General features: G+C 46.6%; 1 protein-coding gene across 2 annotated transcripts in view; it reads left to right on the top strand.

The window, feature by feature from the left end:
- The window catches only part of adck1 (aarF domain containing kinase 1), a 719907-nt gene that overhangs the window by 349636 nt on the left and 345202 nt on the right, over positions 1–25069 (top strand). Inside the window, exon 5 of one of the 2 annotated variants that reach the window (XM_086002659.1) lies at positions 7990–8148. The exons of the other annotated variant lie outside the window; for it this stretch is intronic. Coding sequence (XP_085858785.1) covers positions 7990–8148 — 159 coding nt within the window. The remainder of the gene's footprint in view (positions 1–7989; positions 8149–25069) is intronic. 2 annotated transcript variants of the gene reach the window in all.

Genomic DNA, 25069 nt, shown 5'->3' with positions numbered 1-25069 from the left:
TTGAAAGAGCAGTGGTGACAGAACTGTATTTATTGCACATCCCTAGTTGCCCTGAGAAAGGTGGTGGTTGACCTCCTTGAACGGCTGCAGTTCTTGTGGTGCTGATGCTCCTGCAATGGTGTTAGGTACAGAATTCCAAGATTTCAACTGGTGACGATGAAGGAACGGCGATATATGTCCAAGTCAGGATGGTGTGTGGCTTGGAGGGAAACTTAGAGGTGATGGTGTTCCCATGGCGTTGCTGCTCTTTTCAATAGTAGAGGTAGCAGGCGAGAGAGGTACGTCGTTGGTAAGTTGCTGGTGAGGTCATGCAGTGTATCGTACATACATCGTACATACAGTTGCCACAGTGTGCCGGTGATGGACGTGGTGGATATTGAGTATCTGGGGCATCAATTGAGTCAACTTCTCTCTTTTGGATGGTGTTGAGCTTTTTGAGTCCTTTTGCAGCTGAACCCATCCAAGCGAGTGGTGCATGTTCCATCGTACTTCTGACAAGGTCTTGAGGGATCAGGAGGTGTAATGGTCATCACAGAACACCTTGTTTCTGCCGTGGTGTTGATATGGCTGGTCCAGTTCAATTTCTGTTCAGTGGTGACCTCCAAGATGATGTTGGTGAGGTACTTAATGATGATAGAAACATAGTAGGAGCAGGAGTAGGCCATTCGGCCCCTCGAGCCTGCTCCGCCATTTAATGAGATCATGGCTGATCATCCAAATTCAGTACCCTGTCCCTGCTTTCTCCCTTGATCCCTTTAGCCTTAAGAAATATATCTAACTCCTTCTTGAATATATTTAATGAATTGGCCTCAACTGCCTTCTGTGGTAGAGAATTCTACAGGTTCTGGGTGAAGAAATTCCTCCTCATCTCTGATGGTGCTGTTGAAGATCAAGGGGAGAAGGCTGGGCTTTCTCTCGTTCGAGATGGTCATTACCGGGCACTTATGTGGTGTGAATGTTGCTTGTCACTTGTCAGTACAAGTCTGGATGTCATGCATGTCCTACTGTAGGCTGACTTGGGCAGCTTCATTATCTGAGGAATTGTGAATGAAGCTAATCAGTGAGAAGTTGTCAATGTCCCACATATGATGCAAGGTAGGCCATTGATGAAGCAGCTGAAGGTGGTTGATCTGAGGACACATACCTGAGGAACTTCTGTAGAGATGTGCTGGGGCTGTGATGACTGGCCTCTAGCAACAACAACCTTCTTCCTTTATGCTCGGTATGACTCCAGGCACTGGAAGCTTTTCCCTCTGACCCCCATTGTCTTCAGTTTATCCCATGGCTCCTTGGTACCACACTCAGTCGAAAGCTGCCTTGATGTCGAGGGCAGGCACTCTCATCTGTCCTCTGGCTTCCTCCCCTGACTGGTCTCTTCCAGTCCTGTACATTCCAATGATTTTATTTTGGGTGTAAATCAAGGACATAAATTGCGATTTTATGTCAACCTGGAAACTTTCATGGTTATTTTTCTGGTGCCAGCTCACAAAAGTACCAGATTTATTGAATTCAATTTCCTAACTTGCCATGGAGGGATTTGATCTCACAACCTCTAGATCACTGGTCCAATTACTCATGCAATGGTCTCTTGCAGTCCTGTATCTTGCTATGCTTTCTTTTTGGGTGCTAGTCAAGGTGAGGAAACAAACATAGTTTCCAGACTTGGCATCAATTATCAGTATTAGGTACTCACAGGTCAGGCACAGCAAAAACCACACAGACAATAAAGCTGCCTCCCCATCGTTGCACTTCAACTCCAACCATTGCACCAGTGTGATATTTCCACTTCTCATACTGGTTATTTTTTGGTCTGTCTGAGTAAGCCTTAGTCTCAGTATAACCACTTGCAACTATCCATTGGCCCGGAATTTGCGGTGGGTAACAACAGTGAACGAACAGCGACTCTTTCACAGTAATGTCGCTGTTAAATACCCCATTAAAAGTTAGACCCTTTTAGATTAGGTGTAACTGGGGTTTTAGCAGCGTAATGACTGCTTAACAAAGGTTGTGGGCCTGAAAAACGAATTTTAATTTTGCAGCGTGTCAAATTTATCCACTTTAATAAAAATTAACATTTTTAAGAAACTTTTAAAAAAGATGATTCTTTAAAAAAAAAGTTTGTTCATCTTTATTTCAGGTTTACCTTTTCCCCATGTGAGAGCCCCAGTCTTTGTTTTGCTCTCTAACATTTTTAAAAAGTTCGAATCAAAGGAGCTTCTTCACTTCCTGGTTCCCGCTCTGTGAGAATTCTGCATTGTGACTGGCTGCTTAGACAGCCTGTTGCTGTCACAGCAGCTGGCGCTAGGGATTCCCCATTAACTTGCGCTGATTTCAACCGCACGTCAGAAAAGCCGCCACCGAGATCGCAAAATCTTTGTGGGAAGCTTAATTCGGGGCCAGTGGCGAACACCTTTGCTTCACTGCTCACAGCAAGTTACGGGCTGATATCTCCTATCCAATCACTCCCGGGTATCTGTTATTGTCTATGTAGTAACTCCTTTGTATCCATTATTCTCTATGTAATAATCCCTGGGCTCGCTTAAGTAATGACTCCTGCATGCACTAAATTTACTGTGTGTTTTTATTGTAAGAACATAAATAGGAAGAGGAAAGACCATTCAGCCCATTGAGGGGGTCATCCCATTAGTTCTCTGTCAGTCCCATCATTAGCACTCACTGTATTCTGAACAAGCCTGATGATTTTGCTTTTACTACTCCACTCGGCAGACCAGATGTGCTGTCCGTGCCATCTGGGCTTGTTCCTGCTGTATGTTCCTGCTTGTGCTTTATATAGATCACTCCGTCATAAACGTTGCAGCGGAAATAAAAGCACAGTCAGAAACCCTGTAGAACATCCCCTAGGAAAAGCATTAGCCCATCACACGTGTGAAAGAAACACAAATACTGCCTGCAATTTCCATCAAAGCCACGTGCTGTTAACACAGTTGGTACCATTAAGCAGTGCCGGTAAGCCTTTGTGCCAGTGGAGTATGATGAGGATGAAAGCAGTTCTCATCGCTTTTTCTTTTCCTTAGTGATTTTCACAACTCTATTTTTTCCCATCGGTATATTTAAACCGGATATTCTTAGAGACATATTTAATTCTGTAGAATGGTGTGATTACGATTATCATTCCACCGTTTTCTTTGCTTGTCTCCCCCCCCCAATCTCATGAACGTTGGGGATTCTTTCTGTGACCTGGTTCCATGATCTCCATATGTCTTCCGGTAATTGCCCCAAGTGGCAGATCTTCATGTCTCAAGTGTCCACTTAAACAAGGGGGACATTTACACAAAGGCTAGTCGACTTTTGGAATGAAATTAGAGCAGTTCATTTAAATTGACAGTATAAATGCTACCCTGGTGAGAGAAGGTTTGAGGGAACTTGGTGTGAAGATGGCTACATGGGATTGGTCTGTCAGAAAGGGGGCAAATTTGTGGCTGCACTGCAGCAACTCCCCAAAGTTACTTTGACAGCACCTCCCAGCCCCGTGAAAGTACTGAAGGTAAGCATGCAGTTGCAGCAGGCGGTTAAGAAGGCAAATGGTATGTTGACCTTCATAGTGAGAGGTTTCGAGTACAGGAACAAGGATGGCTTGCTGCAGTTGTACAGGGCCTTGGTGAGACCACATCTTGAGTATTGTGTGCAGTTTTGGTCACCTTATCTGAGGAAGGATGTTCTTGCCATGGAGAGAGTGCAGCGAAGATTCACCAGACTGATACCTGGGATGGCAGGAATGACGTATGAGGAGAGATTGGGTCGATTAGGCTTATATTCGCTAGAGTTTAGAAGAGTGAGAGGGGATCTCATTGACACTTATAAAATTCTAACAGGACTAGACAGACTAGATGCAGGAAGGATGTTCCCAATGGCGGGGGAGTCCAGAACCAGGCGTCACAGTCTAAGGATAAGGGGTAAGCCATTTAGGACAGAGATGAGGAGGAATTTCTTCACCCAGAGAGTGATGAACCTGTGGAATTCTCTACCACAGAAGGCAGTTGAGGCCAATTCATTAAATATGTTCAAGAAGGAGTTAGATATATTTCTTAAGGCTAAAGGGATCAAGGGATATGGGGAGAAAGCAGGGACAGGGTACTGAATTTGGATGATCAGCCATGATCTCATTAAATGGCGGAGCAGGCTCGAGGGGCCGAATGAACTACTCCTGCTCCTATCTTCTATGTTTCTATGATCTCTACCACCAAGAATGACAGAACACCAAGATCATAAGATCACGATCACCTCCAAGGTCCCCTCCAATTTGCACACAATAACATGCATTTATATAGTGCCCTCAATGTAGTAAAACGTCTCAAGGCGCTTCACAGGAGCGTTATCAAACAAAATTTAACACCGAGCCACGTAAGGAGATATTAGGACAGGCTTGGTTAAAGGGGTAGGTTTTAAAGAATGCCTTAAAGGAGGAGCGAGTGGTTAAGAGGCTTAGGGAGGGAATTCAAGAGCTTAGGGCCCAGACAGTTGAAGGCACAGTCGCCAATGGTGGAGTGAGTAAATTTGGGGCAGCACAAGAGGCCAGAATAGGAGCAGCGCAGAGATCGCGGAGAGTTGTAGGACTAGAGGAGGTTACAGAGATAGGGAGGGGACGAGTCCATGGAGGGATTTGAAAACAAGGATGAGAATTTTAAAATCGAGGCGTTGCTAAACCGGGAGCCGATGACGGTCATTGAGCACAGGGGTGATGGGTGAACGGGACTTGGTGTGAGTTCGGATATGGGCAGCCAAGTTTTGGATGAGCTCATGTTTAATGAACTTGAACTCGTCCATATATCATTGTTTCCTCATTGTTGCTGGGTCAAATTCCTGGAATTCCCTACCCGACATCATCGTCAGAGCACTATCACCACACGGACTGCAGCGATTCAAAGAGAAAGCCCACCACCACTTTCTCAGGGCAAGTAGGAATGGGCAGTAAATGTGGGATTGTTGATGGCATCCACGTCCTGAGAACTGTAACTTGAAAGGAAAATCCATGAACAAAATTTGTTTCAGATCCATATTTAATGATAGAAACTTCAAGTGCAAACTATGTGATGTAAGAAAAAGGAGACTTACCATCAAGTAACTTTAAAGTAAGCTTTAAGTAACTTATAAACACACTATATACAAGAGAGGTCTTTACCATGCCTCTGGTAGAAGCCTCTTACAATACTGAACAGACCAGTATTTATACCAGTCCAACAGGAAGTGACATATGACAGGAAGTGAGGTATGTACACAGTTCATAGTTCACAGTTCACAGGAAGTGATGACATAACTTCCCGGAAGTTATTATTTTTATCACATTCTTCCCTCCTGCAGGATTAGGAGGCTGTGGTCTACCTTTTGGTCCGCAGCCGCCGAACAAGGAAGAGTCGCACCCGTTTGGATTCCCGTCGTAGAGGGTCGCTGGTCCGCTTACATGCGGTTGGCCATTGGTCAGAGTCTGTGTGGCCTGGATTGCCCTGTGAAGGGTCGGGGAGATCATGGCTTCGAGTACGAGCCCCAATAGGTTCAAAGTCGGACTGCCTCTGTTCAGAGGGAGGTGCAGAGCTGGTCTGTGGCGGATCAGTACTTTCATGCGCGGTACTGGGAGGGTCGCAACCTTGAGCACGGGGTTCTACCGGCACCAAGCTAGTTGGTGTCCGATCAGGATCCTGGAGAGGGGTACCCGATAGGTCCCAAGAGTTTCCTGGTGAAATGCCATCACCCGATGTCCCACTAGGTCCTGGTGGGCAGGGAGCCAGATCCCGTAATGATACGGTAGATTCTCGGCCGTCGGAATATCGTATGTTTGCATAGGTGGGGTTGGCATCGGTTAGTTCGACCTCGTCTACAAGAGGGTCATTTTTAGACGTCCGAACGTATCTTCGGAGTAATACAGGTCCAGGAGTAGTTAGCCATGATGGGAGTGATGTCCCATGAGATGAGCGACGCTGGAATCCAAAGAACCGCTCATGAGGTGTAGTATTTGTCAGTGTAAATACTAAGTTACTTAAATTGATGTAAGAAAAAGGAGACTTACCATCAAGTAACTTTAAAGTAAGCTTTAAGTAACTTATAAACACACTATATACAAGAGAGGTCTTTACCATGCCTCTGGTAGAAGCCTCTTACAATACTGAACAGACCAGTATTTATACCAGTCCAACAGGAAGTGACATATGACAGGAAGTGAGGTATGTACACAGTTCACAGTTCACAGTTCACAGGAAGTGATGACATAACTTCCCGGAAGTTATTATTTTTATCACACTATGGTTGCATTTTTAAAATAACTTACAAATATGATTTTGTAGAGCTATAAAGTGATACCTGTACCTGTATTCTTTGTGTATCTTCATTGTCAATGTATCATGACCCCTATTAAATTATTTATAACTGAGGAGAGGCACATTTCCTCATTGGCACTGTTACTTTAGATTTGCAGTGGTGCTGTGTGTGCCAGAGATTCCCAAGATTTGAGGCCAGTAGCTCAGCTGAGCTGTCGGGAGTTGCTGAGCGGAAATACTGTAGTTCGTCAGAGCGAGGGTGAATTAACTGGCTCACCTGTCAGAGCTTCCAGTAGTATGTAACAGAGCACCATTACAATGGCCTGGGAACTGCCATTCAAGTAATTATTCTGGGTATCGAACAGGGGGAAGAATAAATATGACTTAAATTGCTCATCATACTCTACAATCCCAGAGGGGTGAAATTATATATTTTTTTAAAAAAGGAAGTTAATTTTACACAAACAATAACAACAACTTGCATTGATGTAGCGCCTTTAACGTAGTAAAACATCCCAATGCGATTCACAGGAGTGTAATCAGACAAGAGATAAGGAGATATTAGCCCAAGTGACCAAAAGCTCATTCAAAGAAGTAGGTTTTAAGGAGTGTCTTAAAGGAGGAGAGAAAGGTAGAGATGCTAGTAGACTTTTGGACTGAAGTTAGAGAAGGTTATTGAAGTTGGCAGTATAAATGCTTCCTGGAGAGAGAAGGTTTGAGGGAACTTGGTATGAAGATGGATAAATGGGATTGGTCTGTCAGAAAAGAGCAACTTTTTTGAGTCTGAAGGATTTTTCCTGTTCCTAAAAAATTCTAAAAACTAAAGAGGCCACACTGGTCTACATCACTTGTGGGTTCAAGTCCAGAGACTTGAGCACAAAAATCTAGGCTGACACTCCAGTGCTGTGCTGAGGGAGTGCTGCACTGTCAGAGGTGCCGTCTTTCGGATGAGCCGTTAAACCGAGGCCCCGTCTGCCCTCTCGGGGATGTAAAAGATCCCATGGCACTATTCCGAAGAAGGGCAGGGGAGTTATCCAGGCCAATATTTATCCCTCAATCAGCATCACTAAAAACTGATAATCTGCTCATTATCATATTGCTATTTGCGTGCGAGCTTGCTGTACGCAAATTGGCTGCTGCGTTTCCGACAGTACAACAGTGACTACATAGACTGGATAGGCTGGGTTTGTTTTCCTTTGAACAGAGGAGGCTGAGGGGAGACCTTATTGAGGTGTATAAAATTATGAGGGGCCTAGATAAAGTGGATAGAAATGACCTATTTCCCTTAGCAGAGAGGTCAAAAACAAGGGGACACAGATTTAAAGTAATTGGTGGAAGGTTTAGAGGGGATTTGAGGGGAAATTTCTTCACCCAGAGGGCTGTGGGGGTCTGGAACTCACTGCCTGAAAGGGTGGTAGAGGCAGAAACCCTAACCACATTTAAAAAGTACTTGGGATACTGTAACCTGCAGGACTACGGACCAAGAGCTGGGAAGTGGGATTAGGCTGGATAGCTCTTTGTCGGCCGGCACGGACACGATGGGCCGAAATGGCCTCCTTCCGTGGTGTAACTTTCTATGATTCAATGAGACTTCAACAGGTTCTTCATTGGCTGTGTAAAGCGCTTTGGGACGTCCTGAGGTCATGAAAGGCGCTGTAGAAATGCAAGTCTTTTTTGTAGAGCAATGGACAACCAACATAGACTGCTTGTATTTTCATAGATTCCTCAGCTGTTTGTCAGCTTTGAAGAAGCACCACTGGGTGCAGCGTCCTGGGCCCAAGTCCACAAGGCAGTGCTGCATGATGGAAGGACAGTGGCAGTCAAGGTCCAGCATCCAAAAGTGCAGAGTCAGTGTGCCAAGGACATCATTTTGATGGAGGTAAACAGAAAACTTTACTTAAATCTTTAGGAGCGAAGACAGTGATATTTGGAGTGATCCAGATTACTGGACCCTTGAGAATAAGACTTGCCTTATTTTTGAATTCCGCCAACTCTGGCCTCTTGCACATCACCGATTTTCATCGCTCCACCATTGGCGGCTGTGCCTTCAGCTACCGAGGCCCTAAGCTCTTGAATTCCCTTCCTAAAACTCTCCCCCTTGCTACCTCTCTTTCCTCCTTTTAAGACGCTCATTAAAACCTGCCTCTTTGACCAAGCATTTGGTCACCTGGCCTAATATCTCCTTATGTGGCTCGGTGTCGAATTTTCTTCGATAACTCTCCTGTGAAGCGCCTTGGGACATTTTACTACGTTAAAGGCATTATATAAATGAAATTTGTTGTTGCCTTGTTTTTGCAGTCTGGTAATATAATAGTAGACAAGAAATTCACGCGCTACATTGTCCACGTTTTACGCTGCAACCTAACGTAAATTTGTATGATTCTACGGTTACTTCCTCGTTCTTAAGTCACTACAGCTTAAGAATCATCCAAGACATTTATTTTATTACGTAGAATTACAAATAGTCTACAGCACAGAAACAGGCCACTCCGCCCATCTGGTCCATGCTGGTGTTTATGCTCTACACAAGCCTTCTCCCTCCTCTCTTCATCTAACCCTATGAGCATGGCCTTATATTCCTTTCTGACTCATGTGCTTATCTAGCTTCCCCTTAAATGCATCTATTCTTTTTGTATCATATACTCCATCTGGTAGCGAGTTCTGCATTCTTACCACCTGGGTAAAGAAGTTTCCCCCTGAATACCCGATGGGATTTATTGGTGACTATCTTATATTTATGGCCCCTAGTTTTGGTCTTACCCCACAAATGGAAACATTTTCTCTACGTCCACTTTATAATTTTAAAGACCTCTATAACATCATCCCACAGCCTTCTTTTTTATAAAGAAGTGTTACAAAAAAAAATAGCATAGTCTTCAGAGCCATGATGAGCAGGAATGGGCTATGGTGGTGCATTGGACCAGACCTCTTGAGATTAAATGCCAACATTTAAAAAATGTTTTATTCTTTCCTGGGATGTGGATGTCACTGGCAAGGCCAGCATTTATTGCCCATCCCTAATTGCCCTTGAGAAGGTGGTGGTGAGCCGCCTTTTTGAACCGCTGCAGTCCGTGTGGTGAAGGTTCTCCCACAGTGCTGTTAGGGAGGGAGTTCCAGGATTTTGACCCAGCGACGATGAAGGAACGGCGATATATTTCCAAGTCAGGATGGTGTGTGACTTGGAGGAGAACTTGGAGGTGATGGTGTTCCCATGCGCCTGCTGCCCTTGTCCTTCTAGGTGGTAAAGGTCGCGGGTTTGGGAGGTACTGCCGAAGAAGCCTTGGCGAGCTGCTGCAGGGCATCTTGTAGATGGTACACACTGCAGCCACATTGTGCTGGAGGGAGTGAATGTTTACGGTGATGGATGGCGTAAGTTGTGACATTGAATTCGATACATCTGGCAATTTTGTGGGCTGGCACCAGAACAAATTGCCCATACAAAAATGTTGTAGGGTAGTCGTTAAATTAAAAAATCTAACGGAACCCATCACTCCGTCTGGCCTACATGTAACTCCAATCCTAAGTGGAAGGCCCACCATGATGTTCTCTGGACAACTAAGCATGGACAGTAACTGTGGCCCTGTCAGCATCAGTCACATCCTGAGAGCAAATGAAAAAAAGCAATCCATTGGTTGGATGTAGAGTAAAGCTTCCTCTTCTCTGTGGCAATAACATGCCCTTCCTCCAATCTCACAACATCCCTGTGTCCCAAGCCCAGGTGAGCACCTGCTGATGGCTGGTTGCCGAGGAGAATTGATGAAAAACTGGGAGCAGGTCACCTCCCCCACCCCTCCCCCCCCCTCCCGTGTCAGGCTTGCGTGATACGTGGTGAGGCAAGTAGGGGGAGGGGAGGGAAGTGGTCGAAAAGGAATTTTGAAGTGTTACTCACATAAAAAAACAACCGCGAGGCCTTGAGAGCGATTCTAATAGTGGCAGCACAATACAAAGGCAGCAGTGACTTCCCAAAGCTTACACAGTTATAATTTGAGTGAACTTGGTTGGAAGCTTGTCAGGATCACTTGAATTGATACTGGAGAAAGACAAACTTCCCCAGGAATGTGAATGTCATTGAGCAAATTCTTTCAACTTTAGCATTTTTAATCTAGTGCCTCTAGCCATAGACACTAAACATAGACTCGGAGGTACATGAGGCATTTAGGAACCTGGCAGACTGGGACATTAATTGGCATAAACCCCAACCAATTCACTTCGAGAGATTTCACACAAACTGCTACTATTAAAGCACTCTTCTTCCTGTTCCATATGAGCCTTGTCATGTCTTTTTATTTAACGAGTGGCTAATCCTTAATGATAAATGTTGGCGAGGAGTATCTTATCTTCTGTGGGCTGGATTGGCTCAGTTTGTGCTCACCCTTGCTGCTCTATGAACCCACCTTGTAGAGAAGTCCAATTGGTTGAGGTGCTAACTATGATCTTGTCCAGGTGACGCCACGCCATGGATATGTGGTATTGTAAGTTCTTTTCCTCCAGATATTGCACTTCCTCTCCTGAGTCCCACAAGCCAAGATCCACCAGCAGCTATCCAGTGCTGCACCAGAGCGGCCATTCTTCAAACTTGGGCATTGAATGCCGGCTATTTGAGTGCGAAGGGTATCACCGCCACACACGCTCCTACCCTCACCTGCATTCCACACGCACACACTTGCTACTTCCTAATTCCCTGGTTTTCAAATCCCTCCACATCGCCCCTCCCTATCTCTGTAACCTCCTCCAGCCCTACAACCCTCTGAGATCTCTGCGCTCCCCCAATTCTGGCCTCTTGCACATCCCCAGTTTTAATTGCTCTACCGTTGGTGGCCATGCCTTCAGCTGCCTGGGCTCTAAGCTCTGAAATTCCCTCCCTAAACCACTCCGCCCCTCTACCTCTCTCTCCTCTTTTAAGAGGCTCCTTAAAACTTACCTCTTTGACCAAGCTTTTGGTCACCTGTCCTAATATCTCCTTATGTGGCTCGGTGTCAATTTTGTCTCAATGCTCATGTGAAGTGCCTTGGGACGTTTTACTACTATTTTATTACTTTTTTAGACATCTCAATTTAATCTAGTTTTTTCCCATGTGTTTTCTCCACTATACTCTCAATACAATTCAAATCATGCTTTATAATCTAGCATGTAATCATGCCTATGTATCTTCGTCCCTATGTCCATTTGCGTGCGCATTTTGGCTGCCGCTCTGGACCCACGTCCATCACTTCTATCTCCCCCCTTTCCCTCTTTTCTCTTTACCACACCCCACCCCACCCCCTTCATGCCTCATTTCTTTTCTCCGCCTTCAGGTACTCTAGCCTCACTAACCCCAATTCTCATCCATGGTTCCAAATTTTCAAATCCTTCCATGGCCTCGTCCCTCCTTATCTCTGTAGTCTCCTCCAGCCCTCTAATCCCCGAGATCTCTGCTTTCCACCTATTCTGGCCTTTTGAAATCCCCAATTTTAATTGTAGCACCATTGGCAGCTGTGCCTTCAGTTGCCTAGGCCGTAGCCCTGGAATTCCCTCCCTAAACCTCTCTGCCTCTCTCCCCTCCTTTAAGACGGTCCTTAAAATCTACCCCTTAGATCAATATTTTGGTCACCTGTCCTAATATCTCATGTGGCTCGGTGTCACATTTTGTCTGATAACGCTCCTGTCAAGTGCCTCGTGACATTTTACTATGTTAAAGGCGCTATATAAATGCAAGTAGTTGTTGTTGGGGTGACGAAGCCAACTGTAGTGTCGCAAGTGTTGCCCAGGCTGCAATCAACTAACTCACACAGACTAGAGATAGAACATGGCACCTTCTGTGTGTATGGTTGAGCAGCCATTACCCCTGTCCTATGGTGCATGTGAAAGCACTGCATAATAGGTGGATTTCATCTAGACTAAGGGGCATCGGTAAAAAAAAATTATCATTCAAATCGGGAATTGCAACCTTATCGATCTGACTGGAGTCTACTGGTATATGTGTCACTCGCCTATGTTTGGACATAAAATAAACATTTGCCTATGAAACAACATAAACTGCATATTGTATCTAATTGTCACTGGTTGTTAAGTGCTCTGGGATGGCCTGAGGTCGTGAAAGGCGCTATATAATTTCAAGTTCTTTCTTTCTGTAAAAGCATGCGTGAATATGGGATTTGCTGGCCAGATTTTTCTTTTTGGCTCTTGTTTCCCAGACTTTTCCGCACCTTTCTTTCCTTCTGTCCCGAGAGCAAGACTCCTGGGACTTAAAGGAATGAGTACTGCCATATCCCAAAGAGAATTCTCCATTTTACAGGAAAAACTCCAAATTGGGAAGGAAAAATGGTTAAATCGACACAAAAGCGTCCGTTAGAAACATAGAAAAATAGGAGCAGGAGTAGGCCATTCGGCCCTTTGAGCCTGCTCCACCATTCAATATGATCATGGCTGACCCTCTATCTCAATACCATATTCCCGCTCACTCCCCATACCCCTTGACACCTTTTGCGTCCAGAAATCTATCTATCTCCTTCTTAAATATATTCAGTGATTTGGCCTCCACAGCCTTCTGTGGTAGAGAATTCCACAGGTTCACCACCCTCTGAGTGAAGAAATTTCTCCTCATCTCAGTCCTAAATGTCCTGCCCCGTATCCTGAGACTGTGACCCCTCGTTCTAGAGTTCCCAGCCAGGGGAAACATCCTCCCTTCATCCAGTCTGTCTAGCCCTGTCAGAATTTTATACATTTCAGTGAGATCCCCTCTCATTCTTCTAAACTCTAGTGAATACAGGCCTATTCAACCCAATCTCTCCTCATAAGACAGTCCTGCCAGAAATCCAATGGAGTTGTAGGAACATTTTTTTATTATTCGTTCATGGGATCTGGGCGTCGCTGGCAAGGCCAGCATTTATTGGCCACCCCTAATTGCCCTTGAGAAGGTGGTGGTGAGCCGTCTTCTTGAACTGCTGCAGTCCGTGTGGTGAAGGTACTCATAGTGCTGTTAGGGATGGAGTTCCAGGATTTTGACCCAGCGACAATGAAGGAATGGTGATATACTTCCAAGTCAGGATGGTGTGTGACTTGGAGGGAACTTGGAGGTGGTGATGTTCCCATGCGCCTGCTGCCCTTGTCCTTCTAGGTGGTAGAGGTCGCAGGTTTGGGAGGTGCTAAAGACAATCGCTATCACTAAGGAAAAAGTACTTGGTAAAATAATAGAACTAAAAGACGACAAATCCCCTGGACCAGATGGCCTGCATCCCAGAGTCTTAAAAGAAGTGGCTGCAGAGATAGTGGATGCATTGGTTGCAATATACCAAAATTCCCTGGACTCTGGAGTGGTCCCAGCAGATTGGAAAACCGCAAATGTAACACCTCTATTTAAGAAAGGAGAGAGACAGAAAGCAGGAATCTATAGACCAGTTAGCCTAACATCTGTCATTGGGAAAATGCTGGAGTTCTTCATTAAGGAAGCAGTAGCAGGGCATTTGGAAAATCATAATGCAGTCAAGCAGAGTCAGCATGGTTTTATGAGAGGGAAATCATGTTTGACAAATTTGCTGGAGTTCTTTGAGGATGTAACGAGCAGGGTGAACAAAGGTGAGCCAGTGGATGTGGTGTATTTGGATTTCCAGAAGGCATTCGATAAGGTGCCACATAAAAGGTTACTGCATAAGATAAGAGCTCATGGAGTTGAGGGTAATATATTAGCATGGATAGAGAATTGGCTAACTAACAGAAAGCAGAGAGTCGGGATAAATGGGTCATTATCCGGTTGGCAAACGGTAACTAGTGGGGTGCCACAGGGATCGGTGCTGGGGCCTCAACTATTTACAATCTACATTAATGACTTGGATGAAGGGACCGAGTGTAATGTAGCCAAGTTTGCAGATGATACAAAGATGGGTGGGAAAGCAAGTTGTGCAGAGGACTCAAAGAATCTGCAATGGGATATAGACAGGCTAAGTGAGTGGGCAAACATTTGGCAGATGGAGTATAAATGTAGGAAAGTGCGAGGTTATCCACTTTGGCAGGAAAAATAAAAAAGCAAATTATTATTTACATGGAGAGAGAATGCTACAGTTCAGAGGGACCTGGGGGTCCTTGTGCATGAAACACAAAAAGTTAGCATGCAGGTACAGCAAGTAATCAAAAAGGCAAGTGGAATGTTAGCCTTTATTGCAAGGGGGTTGGAGTATAAAAGCAGGGAAGTCCTGCTACAGCTATACAGGGTATTGGTGAGACCACACCTTGAGTACTGCGTACAGTTTTGGTCTCCTTATTTAAGGAAGGATATACTTGCATTGGAGGCAGTTCAGAGACGATTCACTAGGTTAATTCCAGAGATGAGGGGGTTGACTTATGAGGAAAGGCTGAGCAGGTTGGGCCTATACTCATTGGAATTTAGAAGAATGAGAGGTGATCTTATTGAAACATATATGATACTGAGGGAGCTCGACAAGGTAGATGCAGAGAGGATGTTTCCCCTCATGGGGAAATTTAGAACTCAGGGACATAGTTTCAGCATAAAGGTCGCCCTTTTAGAACTGAGATGAGGAGGAATTTCTTCTCCGAGAGTCGTAAATCTGTGGAATTCTCTGCCCCAGAGAGCCGTGGAGGCTGGGTCATTAAATACATTTAAGGTGGAGATAGACAGAATTTTGCAAGATAAGGGAGTGAAGGGTTATGGGGAGCGGGCAGGGAAGTGGCTTTGAGCCCACGATCAGCCATGATCTTATTGAATGGAGGAGCAGGCTCAAGGGGCCAAGTTGCCTATTCCTGCTCCTATTTCTTATGTTCTTATGTGCTGCCGAAGAAGCCTTGGCGAGTTGCTGCAGTGCATCTTGTAGATGGTACACACTGCAGCCACGGTACGCCGGTGGTGGAGGGAGTGAATGTTTAAGGTGGTGGATGGGGTGCCAATCAAGCGGACTGCTTTGCCCTGGTTGGTGTCAAGCTTCTTGAGTGTTGTAGGAGCTGCACTCATCCAGGCAAGTGGAGAGTATTCCATCACACGCCTTACTTGTGCCTTGTAGATGGTGGAAAGGCTTTGGGGAGTCAGGAGGTGAGACACTCGCTGCAGAATACCTAGCCTCTGACCTGCTCTTGTTGCCACAGTATTTATGTGGCTGGTCCAGTTAAGTTTCTGGTCAATGGTGACCCCCCAGGATGTTGATGGTGGGGGAATTCGGCAATGGTAATGCTGTTGAATAGCAAGGGGAGGTAGTTGGACTCTCGCTTGTTGGAGATATGGTGTGGAGATGCCGGAGTTGGACTGGGGTGGACAAATGTAAGAAATCACACAGCACCAGGTTATAGTCCAACAGCTTTATTTGAAATCACAAGCTTTCGGAGCGCTGCTCCTTCTTCAGGTGAAGTGGAGAAATGCATAAAGACACAGCTTATATAGTCAGAGAATCATGTCAGATGTTTACAGGTAACCTTTCCAACTGCCATTTGTCACACCTCGGCAGAGAGATAATCACAGCAGTCAAAGGTGTGAATGGTGTCCAAACAGGTCAGTCAGGTGCGGCCGGACCTGCTGTGATTTCCAGCCAAAAAAAATGTTTTTTGTCTTTTTTTGTTTTTCATACAGACCCCAGCATCTGCAATATTTGACCCCTTGTGACCCCACCTCATTGTTCTTTGATGTAATGTTTCCCTGACTGACCTGTTTGGACACCATTCACACCTTTGACTGCTGTGATTATCTCTCTACCGAGGTGTGACAAGTGGCAGTTGGAAAGGTTACCTGTAAACATCTGACATGATTCTCTGACTATATAAGCTGTGTCTTTATGCATTTCTCCACTTCACCTGAAGAAGGAGCAGCGCTCCGAAAGCTTGTGATTTCAAATAAAGCTGTTGGACTATAACCTGGTGTTGTGTGATTTCTTACATTTGTTGGAGATAGTCATTGCCTGGCACTTCTGTGGCACGAATGTTACCTGCCACTTATCAGCCCAAGCCTGAATGTCGTCCAGGTCTTGTTGCATGTGGGCATGGACTACTTCATTATCTGAGGAGTTGTAAATGGCGATGAACACTGTGCAGTCATCAGTGAACATCCCCATTTCTGACTTTATGTTGGAGGGAAGGTCATTGATGAAGCAGCTAAAGATGGTTGGGCCTAGGACACTGATACGATAGCAAAATACTGCGGATGCATGAAATCCGAAATAACAACAGAAAATGCTGGAAAAACTCAGCAGGCCAGGCAACATCCGTGGAGAGAGAAACAGAGTTAACGTTTCAGGTCGAAGACCCTTCGTCAGAACTGAGAAAAAAGCAGGAAATGAAACAGATTAAAAGGCAAGTTTGGGGGTTGGGAAATGGGGGAGGGGATGAAAGAACAAAGGGAAGGTCTGAGAGGTGAAGAGACATTAAGAGATATTCAAGGCGAGACGAGATGGTAATAGGGCAGGTAAAGAGACAAAGGATGGCTCTAGATGAAGTGTGAAATGTGCTGGCAGAGTGAAAGACAGCTGCCATGTGGGAGAGAATAAAAAGGAAAAGGCACAAACCAAAAGTGTGGATAAAAAATATATAAAAATATAATAGGGGCCGAGGTTATGATCTGAAATTATTGAACTCGATATTGAGTCCGGAAGGCTGTAAAGTGCCTAATCGGAAGATGAGGTGCTGTTCCTCGAGCTTACGCTGAGCTTCCGTGGAACAATGCAAGAGGCCAAGGACGGTGAGGTCTGAGTGGGAATGGAGTGGGGAATTGAAATGACAGGCGACCGGAAGCTCGGGGTCACCCTTACGGACTGAACGGAGGTGTTCCGCAAAGTGGTCACCCAATTTGCGTTTGGTCTCCCCAATGTAGAGGAGACCGCATCGTGAGCAGCGAATACATTATACTAGATTGCAAGAAGTACAAGTAAATCGCTATTTCACCTGGAAGGGGTGTTTGGGGCCGTGAACAGTGGGAAGGGGGGCGGTATAAGGACAGGTGTTGCATCTCCTGTGCTTGCACGGGATGGTGCCGGACGAAGGGGAAGAGGTGCTGGGGGTGAAAGAGGAGTGGACTAGGGTGTCTCGGAGGGAGTGGTCCCTACGGAATGCTGAAAGGGGAGGGGAAGATGCGTTTGGCGGTGGGATCACGTTGGAGCTGGCGGAAATGGCGGAGGATGATCTGTTGAATGTGGAGGCTGGTGGGGTGAAAGGTGAGGACAAGGGGAACCCTATCGTGGTTCCGGGAGGGAGGGGCAGGGGTGAGGGCAGAAGTGCGGGAGATAGAACGGACACGGTCGAGGGCCGTGTCAACCACGGTAGAGGGGAATCCTCGGTTGAGGAAAAAGGAAGTCATGTCGGAAGCACTGGTGTGGATGGTGGCATTGTCGGAGCAGATGCGGCGGAGACGGAGAAACTGGGGGAATGGAATAGAGTCCTTATAGGAGGCGGGGTGGGAGGAAGTGTAGTCCAGGTAGCTGTGGGAGTCAGTAGGCTTGTAGTGAATGTTGGTCAATAACCTATCCCCAGAGATGGAGACGGAGAAGTCAAGGAAGGGAAGGGAAGAGTCGGAGATGGACCATGTGAAGGTGAGGGAAGGGTGGAAATTGGAGGCAAAGTGAATTAAATTGTCTAGTTCAGGGCGAGAGCAGGAAACGGCATCGATACAGTCATCAATGTACCGGAAAAAGAGGTGAGGGAGGGGACCCGAGTAGGACTGGATGAAAGAGTGTTCCATATATCCCAGGAAAAGGCAGGCATAGCTAGGACCCATGCGGGTACCCATAGCAACGCCTTTATTTTGGAGGAAATGAGTGGAGTCAAAGGAGAAGTTGTTCAATGTGAGAACAAGTTCAGCCAGGCGGAGGAGGGTGGTGGTGGATGGGGACTGGTCGGGCCTCTGTTCAAGGAAGAAGTGGAGTGCCCTCAGGCTATCTTGGTGGGGGATGGAGGTGTAGAGGGATTGTACGTCCATGGTGAAAAGGAAGCAGTTGGGGCCAGGGAACTGGAAACTGTTAAAGTGGCGGAGGGCGTCAGAAGAGTCGCGGATGTAGGTGGGAAGAGACTGGATAAGGGGAGAAAAGATAGGAAGAGGTATGTTCCGTGGGGCAAGAACAGGCTGAAACGATGGGTCTACCAGGGCAGTCCTGTTTGTGGATCTTGGGAAGGAGGTAGAAGCAGGCTGTGCGGGGTTGGGGAAATATGAGGTTGGCGGCCGTGGGGGCAAGATCTCCAGAGGAGATGAGGTTAGTGACAGTCTTAGAAACGGTGGTTTGATGTTCTGTAGTGGGGTCATGGTCCAGATGGAGGTAGGAGGAGGTGTCGGAGAGTTGGCGTTCATCTTCCGTTAGGTAGAGGTCGGTTCGCCAAACAATAACAGCACCACCCTTGTCAGCAGGTTTAATGACAATGTTGGGGTTGGATCTGAGAGAATGGAGTGCTGCAAGTTCAGAGGGAGCTAGGTTGGAGTGAGTGAGGGGAGCAGAGAAATGGAGACGGCCGATGTCGCGGCGGCAGTTAGCGATGAAAAGATCTAGAGAGGGTAAGAGGCCAGAGGGAGGGGTCCAGGTAGAACGAGAATTCTGAAAGCAGAAGAAAGTGTCAGCCATGCGGGGGGAAGACTCCTGGCCAAAGAAGTGGGCACGGAGACGAAGGCGGCGGAAAAAGAGCTCAGCATCGTGCCGAGCTCGAAATTCATTGAGGTGGGGGCGTAAGGGGATGAAGCTCAGGCCTCTGCTGAGGACTGATCGTTCGGGGTCAGAGGGGATCGTGAAAACGTGGCAGGGGGTGAGATTGGGAGAAGGGGGGGTCAGAGGAAAGTGAAGGGGAAGAAGGTTCCGGAGGGGCGTTGGTGTTCAAGAGTTGATGAAGCTTGCGATCCTTGACATCGGAAAGGAAGAAAAAAGGTTTTTTGTTGAAGCGTCGGATGAGTCGAAGGATAAAATGGAACTGTGGACCCAGACACTGCCCTGAGGAACTCCTGCAGTGATGTCATGGGGCTGCAATGATTGCCCTTCAACCACCACAACCATTTTCCTTTGTGCTAGGTATGACTCCAGCCAGTGGAACGTTTCCCTCCTGATTCCCATTGACTTCAGTTTTACTAGGGCTCCTTGATGCCAGACTCGGTCAAATGCTGCCTTGATGTTAAGGGCAGTCACTCTCACCTCACCTCTGGAATTCAGCTCCTTTGTCCATGTTTGGACCAAGGCTGTAATGAGGTCGGGAGCCAAGTGGTCTTGGCGGAAACCAAACTGGGTATCAGTGAGCAGGTTATTGGTGAGTAAGTGCCGCTTGATAGCACTGTCGATGACACCTTCCATCACTTTGCTGATGATTGAGAGTAGACTGATGCGGCGGTAATTGGCCGGATTGGATTTGTCCTGCTTTTTGTGGACAGGACATACCTGGGCAGTTTTCCACATTGTTGGATAGACGTCCGTGTTGTAGCTGTACTGGAATAGCTTGGCTAGAGGCGCGGTTAGTTCTGGAGCACAAGTCTTCAACACGATAGCTGGGATGTTGTCGGGGCCCATAGCCTTTGCTGTATCCAGTGCACTCAGCCGTTTCTTGATATCACGTGGAGTGAATCGAATTGGCTGAAGTCTGGCTTCTATAATGGTGGGGACGTCAGGAGGAGGCCGATATGGATCAGCCACTTGGCCCTTCTGGCTGAAGATGGTTGCAAACGCTTCAGCCTTGTCTTTTGCACTCACGTGCTGGGCTCCACCATCATTGAGGATGGGGACATTCATGGAGCCTCCTCCTCCCGTTAGTTGTTTAATGGTCCACCACCATTCACGACTGGATGTGGCAAGACTGCAGAGCTTTGACCTGATCCGTTGATTGTGGGATCGCTCAGCCCTGTCTATAGCATGCTGCTTCCGCTTTTTAGCATACATGTGTTGCAGCTTCCCGAAGTTGGCCTGGTGCTGCTCCTGGCATGCTCTTCTACTCTCCTTATTGAACTAGGGTTGGTCCCCTGGCTTGATGGCAAAGGTAGAGTGAGGGATATGCCAGGCCATGAGGTTACAGATTATGTTGGAATACAATTCTGCTGCTGCTGATGGCCCACAGCACCACATTGATGCCCAGTTTTGAATCTATCCCATTTAGCATGGTGGTAGTGCCACACAACACGATGGAGGGTGTCCTCAGTGTGAAGACGGGACTTCGTCTCCACAATGAATGTGTGGTGGTTACTGCTCCCGATGCTGTCATGGACAGATGCATCTGCGACAGGTAGGTTGGTGAGGACGAGGTCAAGTAGGTTATTCCCTTGTGTTGGTTCTCTCACCACCTGTCACAGGCCCAGTCTGGCAGCTGTGTCCTTCAGGACTTGGCCAGTTCGGTCAGTAGTGGTGCTACCGAACCACTCTTGGTGGTGGACATTGAAGTCCCCCACCCAGAGTACATTCTGTGCCCTTGCTGCTCTCAGTGCTTCTTCCAAGTGGTGTTCAACATGGAGGAGTGCTGATTCATCAGCTGAGGGAGGGCGGTCGGTGGCAATCAGCACAGGTTTCCTTGCTCATGCTTGACCTGAAGCCATGAGACTTCATGGGGTCCGGAGTCAATGTTGAGGACTCCCAGGGCCACTCCCTTCCAGACTGTATACCACTGTGCCACCACCCCTGGTGGGTCTGTCCTGCCGGTGGGACAGGACATACCCAGGGATGGTGATGGAGGAGTCTGGGACATTGGCTGAAAGGTATGATTCTGTGAGCATGACTATGTCAGCCTGTTACTTGACTAGTCTGTGAGACAGCTCTCCCAATTTTGACACAAGGCCCCAGATATTGGTGAAGAGGACTTTGCAGGATCGACTGGACTGGGTCTGCCATTGTCATGTCTGTAGCCAGTGCCGAGGTTGATGCCGGGTGGTCCGTCCAGTTTTATTCTTATTATTGTGTTTTGTAGCGGTTTGTTACAACTGAGTGACTTGCTAGGCCATTTCAGAGGGCAGTTAAGAGTCAACCACATTGCTGTGGGTCTGGAGTCACATATAGGCCAGACCAGGTAAGGACGGCAGATTTCCTTCCCTAAAGGACATTAGTGAACCAGATGGGTTTTTACGACAATCCGATAGTTTCATGGTCACCATTACTGATACTAGCTTTTTATTCCAGATTTATTTAATTAACTGAATTTAAATTCCCCAGCTGCCGTAGTGGGATTTGAACTCACGTCTTTGGATCATTTGTTCAGGCCTCTGGATTACTAGCCCAGTGACATTACCGCTACGCTACCGTTCCCGGAACAGAAGTAGGCCATTCAGCCCCTCAAACCCGTTCCGCCATTCAATTAGATCATGGCTGACCTGTGTCTTAACTTCACCTACCTGCTTTGATTCCGTAACCTTTAATACCCTTGCCTCACAATAATCAATCTCAGTTTTGAAATTTTCAGTTGATCCCCAGCCTCAGCATCTTTTTGGGGGAGAAACTAGGCATCAACACATTTCACAAGATAGGTTCAGATGACAAAGGTCCAGAATACTGACCCCACTGTCGTCTTATTAGAGTATCTAGTTAGATTAGTTCAATGTCGCGATGTCAACCTGCCTTTCTGGCAACTTACTCTGAACTAGTTTCTCAATGGTGAATGTGTCACTTGTGGAGTTAATGAGGGATGCGCTAGCTTGTGTTCAGGTGTAAAAAAGCATATTTCTTCACCGTTTAACAAAACTACTAATAACAACTAGATTGCTTCTGTACTTTTCTTGGTGTGTTTTGTTCCTTTGGGCTCGTAGAACAAATGTGGAAGAAATGAGGGAGGACAAACTCGGCCTGTGGGAACACCTGATTATGATCTGAGAGTGGTGAGGAAGGTAAAACAGATTGTAAAAAAGGAGTGCAAAAGCAAAGTACTGCGGATGCTGCAAATCTGAAATAAAAACAAAATGCTGGCAATACGCGGCAGGTCAGGCAGCATCTGTGGAGAGAGAAACAGAGTTAATGTTTCAGGTCGATGACCTCTCTGGTTTTTATTGTAAATAAGGAGGTTTGGTTAGTAAGAGAGCTAAATCCTGTTAGACGCGCACTGCTGGTTCAAGTGATAGCTTAGGAGATGGAACTTTATCACAAGAACATCGGAAAGCACGGAGTGAATAAAGCCCACTCTGCCCATTAAGCCTCTCCTCACCACAGATCATTGCAATTTGCCTCCACATAATGCACCCGTTCTCCCAAGGGAGCTTGGATAATGGGGAAGCGAAGGTGAATCCTTTTTGGGACCTTCTCAAGTCAAGGTTTCCATGACGTTGGACCCCCGTATAGTATTGTACTTCCACTGACAACCCTGGTAAAAAAAAAAGAGGTTGTTGTGGCAGAGATTCAGTTTTTAAAAAAAAACAACAACTCCAATATGTAGTAATTGTTCAGGACCAGTTCGCAACTATTTAAAGCAAAGAAATTATATCAGGTCCAAATGTGATTCCTCTGTGTGGCTAATTTCCGTGGGTTGCCTGTCTTCTGGTGTGGATAATTGGCTGAAAGCATCGAGTATGATTAGATCATAAAAGCCTAACAGGCGCCAATTGGATAGCCAAATTGAATTCACAGTCATTGAACTGTGTCCTTGGACAGCAACAGCCAAGATAATTGGGATTTAATACTGGCTACCCTGATTTAATTAATATATTGTTAGTAGCATAATTGCTTACCCTTGATCTCTGTTAAATAAAGAGTTGTATTTTGTTACACAAGTGGTTTGCTACCTCATATTTATTCAAAACCTTGTAGAGTACGCCAATTGTCATCATCCTTGATTAAATCGTACCTTTGCATCTTATTGTAGGTGATAGATGTCACGAAGGGGGACACGAGGGAAAATGGTGCTTTCTGAATGTGCTGCGCATTTGTGTGAAATACTTTTGTCCATTATTTTGGTATGGTAGTGTCGTGGCTTTGCTACTGGACAAGTAATTCAGAGACCTACACTAATAATCCAGAGAACGTCAGTTCAAATCCCACCATGGCAGCTTGTGAATCTGAATTCATTAAAAAAAAATCTGTGAATAAAAAGCTGGAATCCTCTCCATCACCAAGACCGCCTAATTCTATCTCCGTAACTTCGCCTGTCTCTGCCCCTGCCTCAGCTCGTCTGCTGCTGAAACCCTCATAATTATCTTTGTTACCAACATCCATATCCTAACGCGCACCAAGTCCCGTTCACCCATCACCCCTGTGCTCGCTGACCTGCATTGGCTCCCAGTCTAGCAACACCTCAATTTAAGAATTCTCATCCTTGTTTTCAAATCCCGCCACCGCCTCGCCCCCTCCTTATCTGTGTAACCTCCTCCAGCCCTCCAACCCTCCGAGAGCACCACTCCTCCAATTCTGGCCTCTTCCGCATCCCCGATTTTCATTGCTCCACCATTGGTGGTCGTGCTTTCAACTGCCTAGGCACAAAGCTCCAGAATTCTTTCCCTAAGCCTCTCTGCGGGAGGTTAGCGGCGGCGCTAACCGGTAGCGCCCCGTGGCGCTGCACTGCTGGCGATGATGTCATCGCCATGCGCAGCGCCCCGGCCGCGATCTTCGGTAGCGCCCCCTGACTTACCGCCGGACGCTATGTCCGACAGGGTCAGGGGGGTCTACCTGCGGCCGGGGAGGCGCTATTTAAAGGCGGGGCGCATCTGGAGGCCATTTTTGTTGCTGGCCGCCTGCCAGCACCTGCCTGCGCTCCCGTCCCCGGCCTCCTGATGCGCCCCCCGCGGAGTGTCGGCTGTGCTCCAAGAGCCCGGCACTTCTCTTGAAGCCCAGCTGGGTTGCGCTGTGCAAGGCCCCTCCCCTTTAAGAAGGGGAGGAAGGCCTGCATTACCACGGCACGTAGCGCCGCGATATTGACTTGCAGCGCCCCAAGAGGGATGCGGGGCGCTTCCAGTAGCGCCCCGCTTCTTTCTTGGGGCGCCCCGACGAAGTTAGTGCACCAAATGGGGCGCTACTCAATTTTTAGCCCTCTGTATATATGCAAGTTGCTGTTGGTAAAAAAAAAGTAAAAACACAACTGGTACATTAATGTCCTTTAGGGAAGGAAACCTGCCATCCATACGCGTTTGGCGCATGTGACTCCAGTCACACACCAACCTGGTTGACTCTTCACTGCCTTTGGAAATGGCCCAGCCAGCCGCTCAGTTATATCACCATATCCTCAGGACAACTAGGGAATGGGCAACGTATGCCAGTCTTGCCGGCAATGCCCATATCCCGAGAATGAATTTTTAAATTTAGTGGAGGCTTTAACTTTGTTAGAATAGCGGAGGAAGGGATTCTACACCAGTGTCTCAACGCTCAGTGGGACCTCTGCTTCCGTGAGGGACACAACCTTCCTTTTGACTTACCATTTTTAATTGCGAGGTGAAAAAGTTGGATCCTATTCTTTAATAAATAGGTTGGTCCAGTTCAAATTGAGATGAAAATACCTTCCTTTAAAGCTCTGGGTCCTGCAGCGCTATGGAGAAAGAGCGAGGAAGTGAGACTAAATCTGCTAGAGCAGTTCCCCGGCACAGGCACACTGGCTTCCTTCTATGCTGCATGATTATATGCTGCATGATTCTATGAAATCCATAGGGTCAATAATAAAGGGAAAATAACCCAGAGGCTAAGATTACAGCAGTGAAAAATTTCATTTCAATGATTGATACTTAGCCTAGAAATGAGAAACTAATTGTGCAGTCTTATGTATATTTGTATGGGAGAGTAAAGCAGCCTTACCAGTCCGTCAGCCACTCTCAAACCAAACTCATCTCGCATTAAAAACATTTCATAGATTTACATAATTACAAAATGTGCATCTCTAACATTTGATTACTGAGTGTTAGCTTGGCTCAGTGGTAAGCCAGTTGGCTGCGAGTTTGTGTCCCAGTTCAGCACTTCAACACATAATCCACGCTG

The sequence above is a fragment of the Somniosus microcephalus genome, chromosome 12 (assembly GCF_052327205.1).
Source record: "Somniosus microcephalus isolate GS21.2 chromosome 12, FLI_Smic_1.0, whole genome shotgun sequence".
NCBI lineage: Eukaryota > Metazoa > Chordata > Chondrichthyes > Squaliformes > Somniosidae > Somniosus > Somniosus microcephalus.
This window is presented reverse-complemented; position numbering and strand designations above follow the sequence as displayed.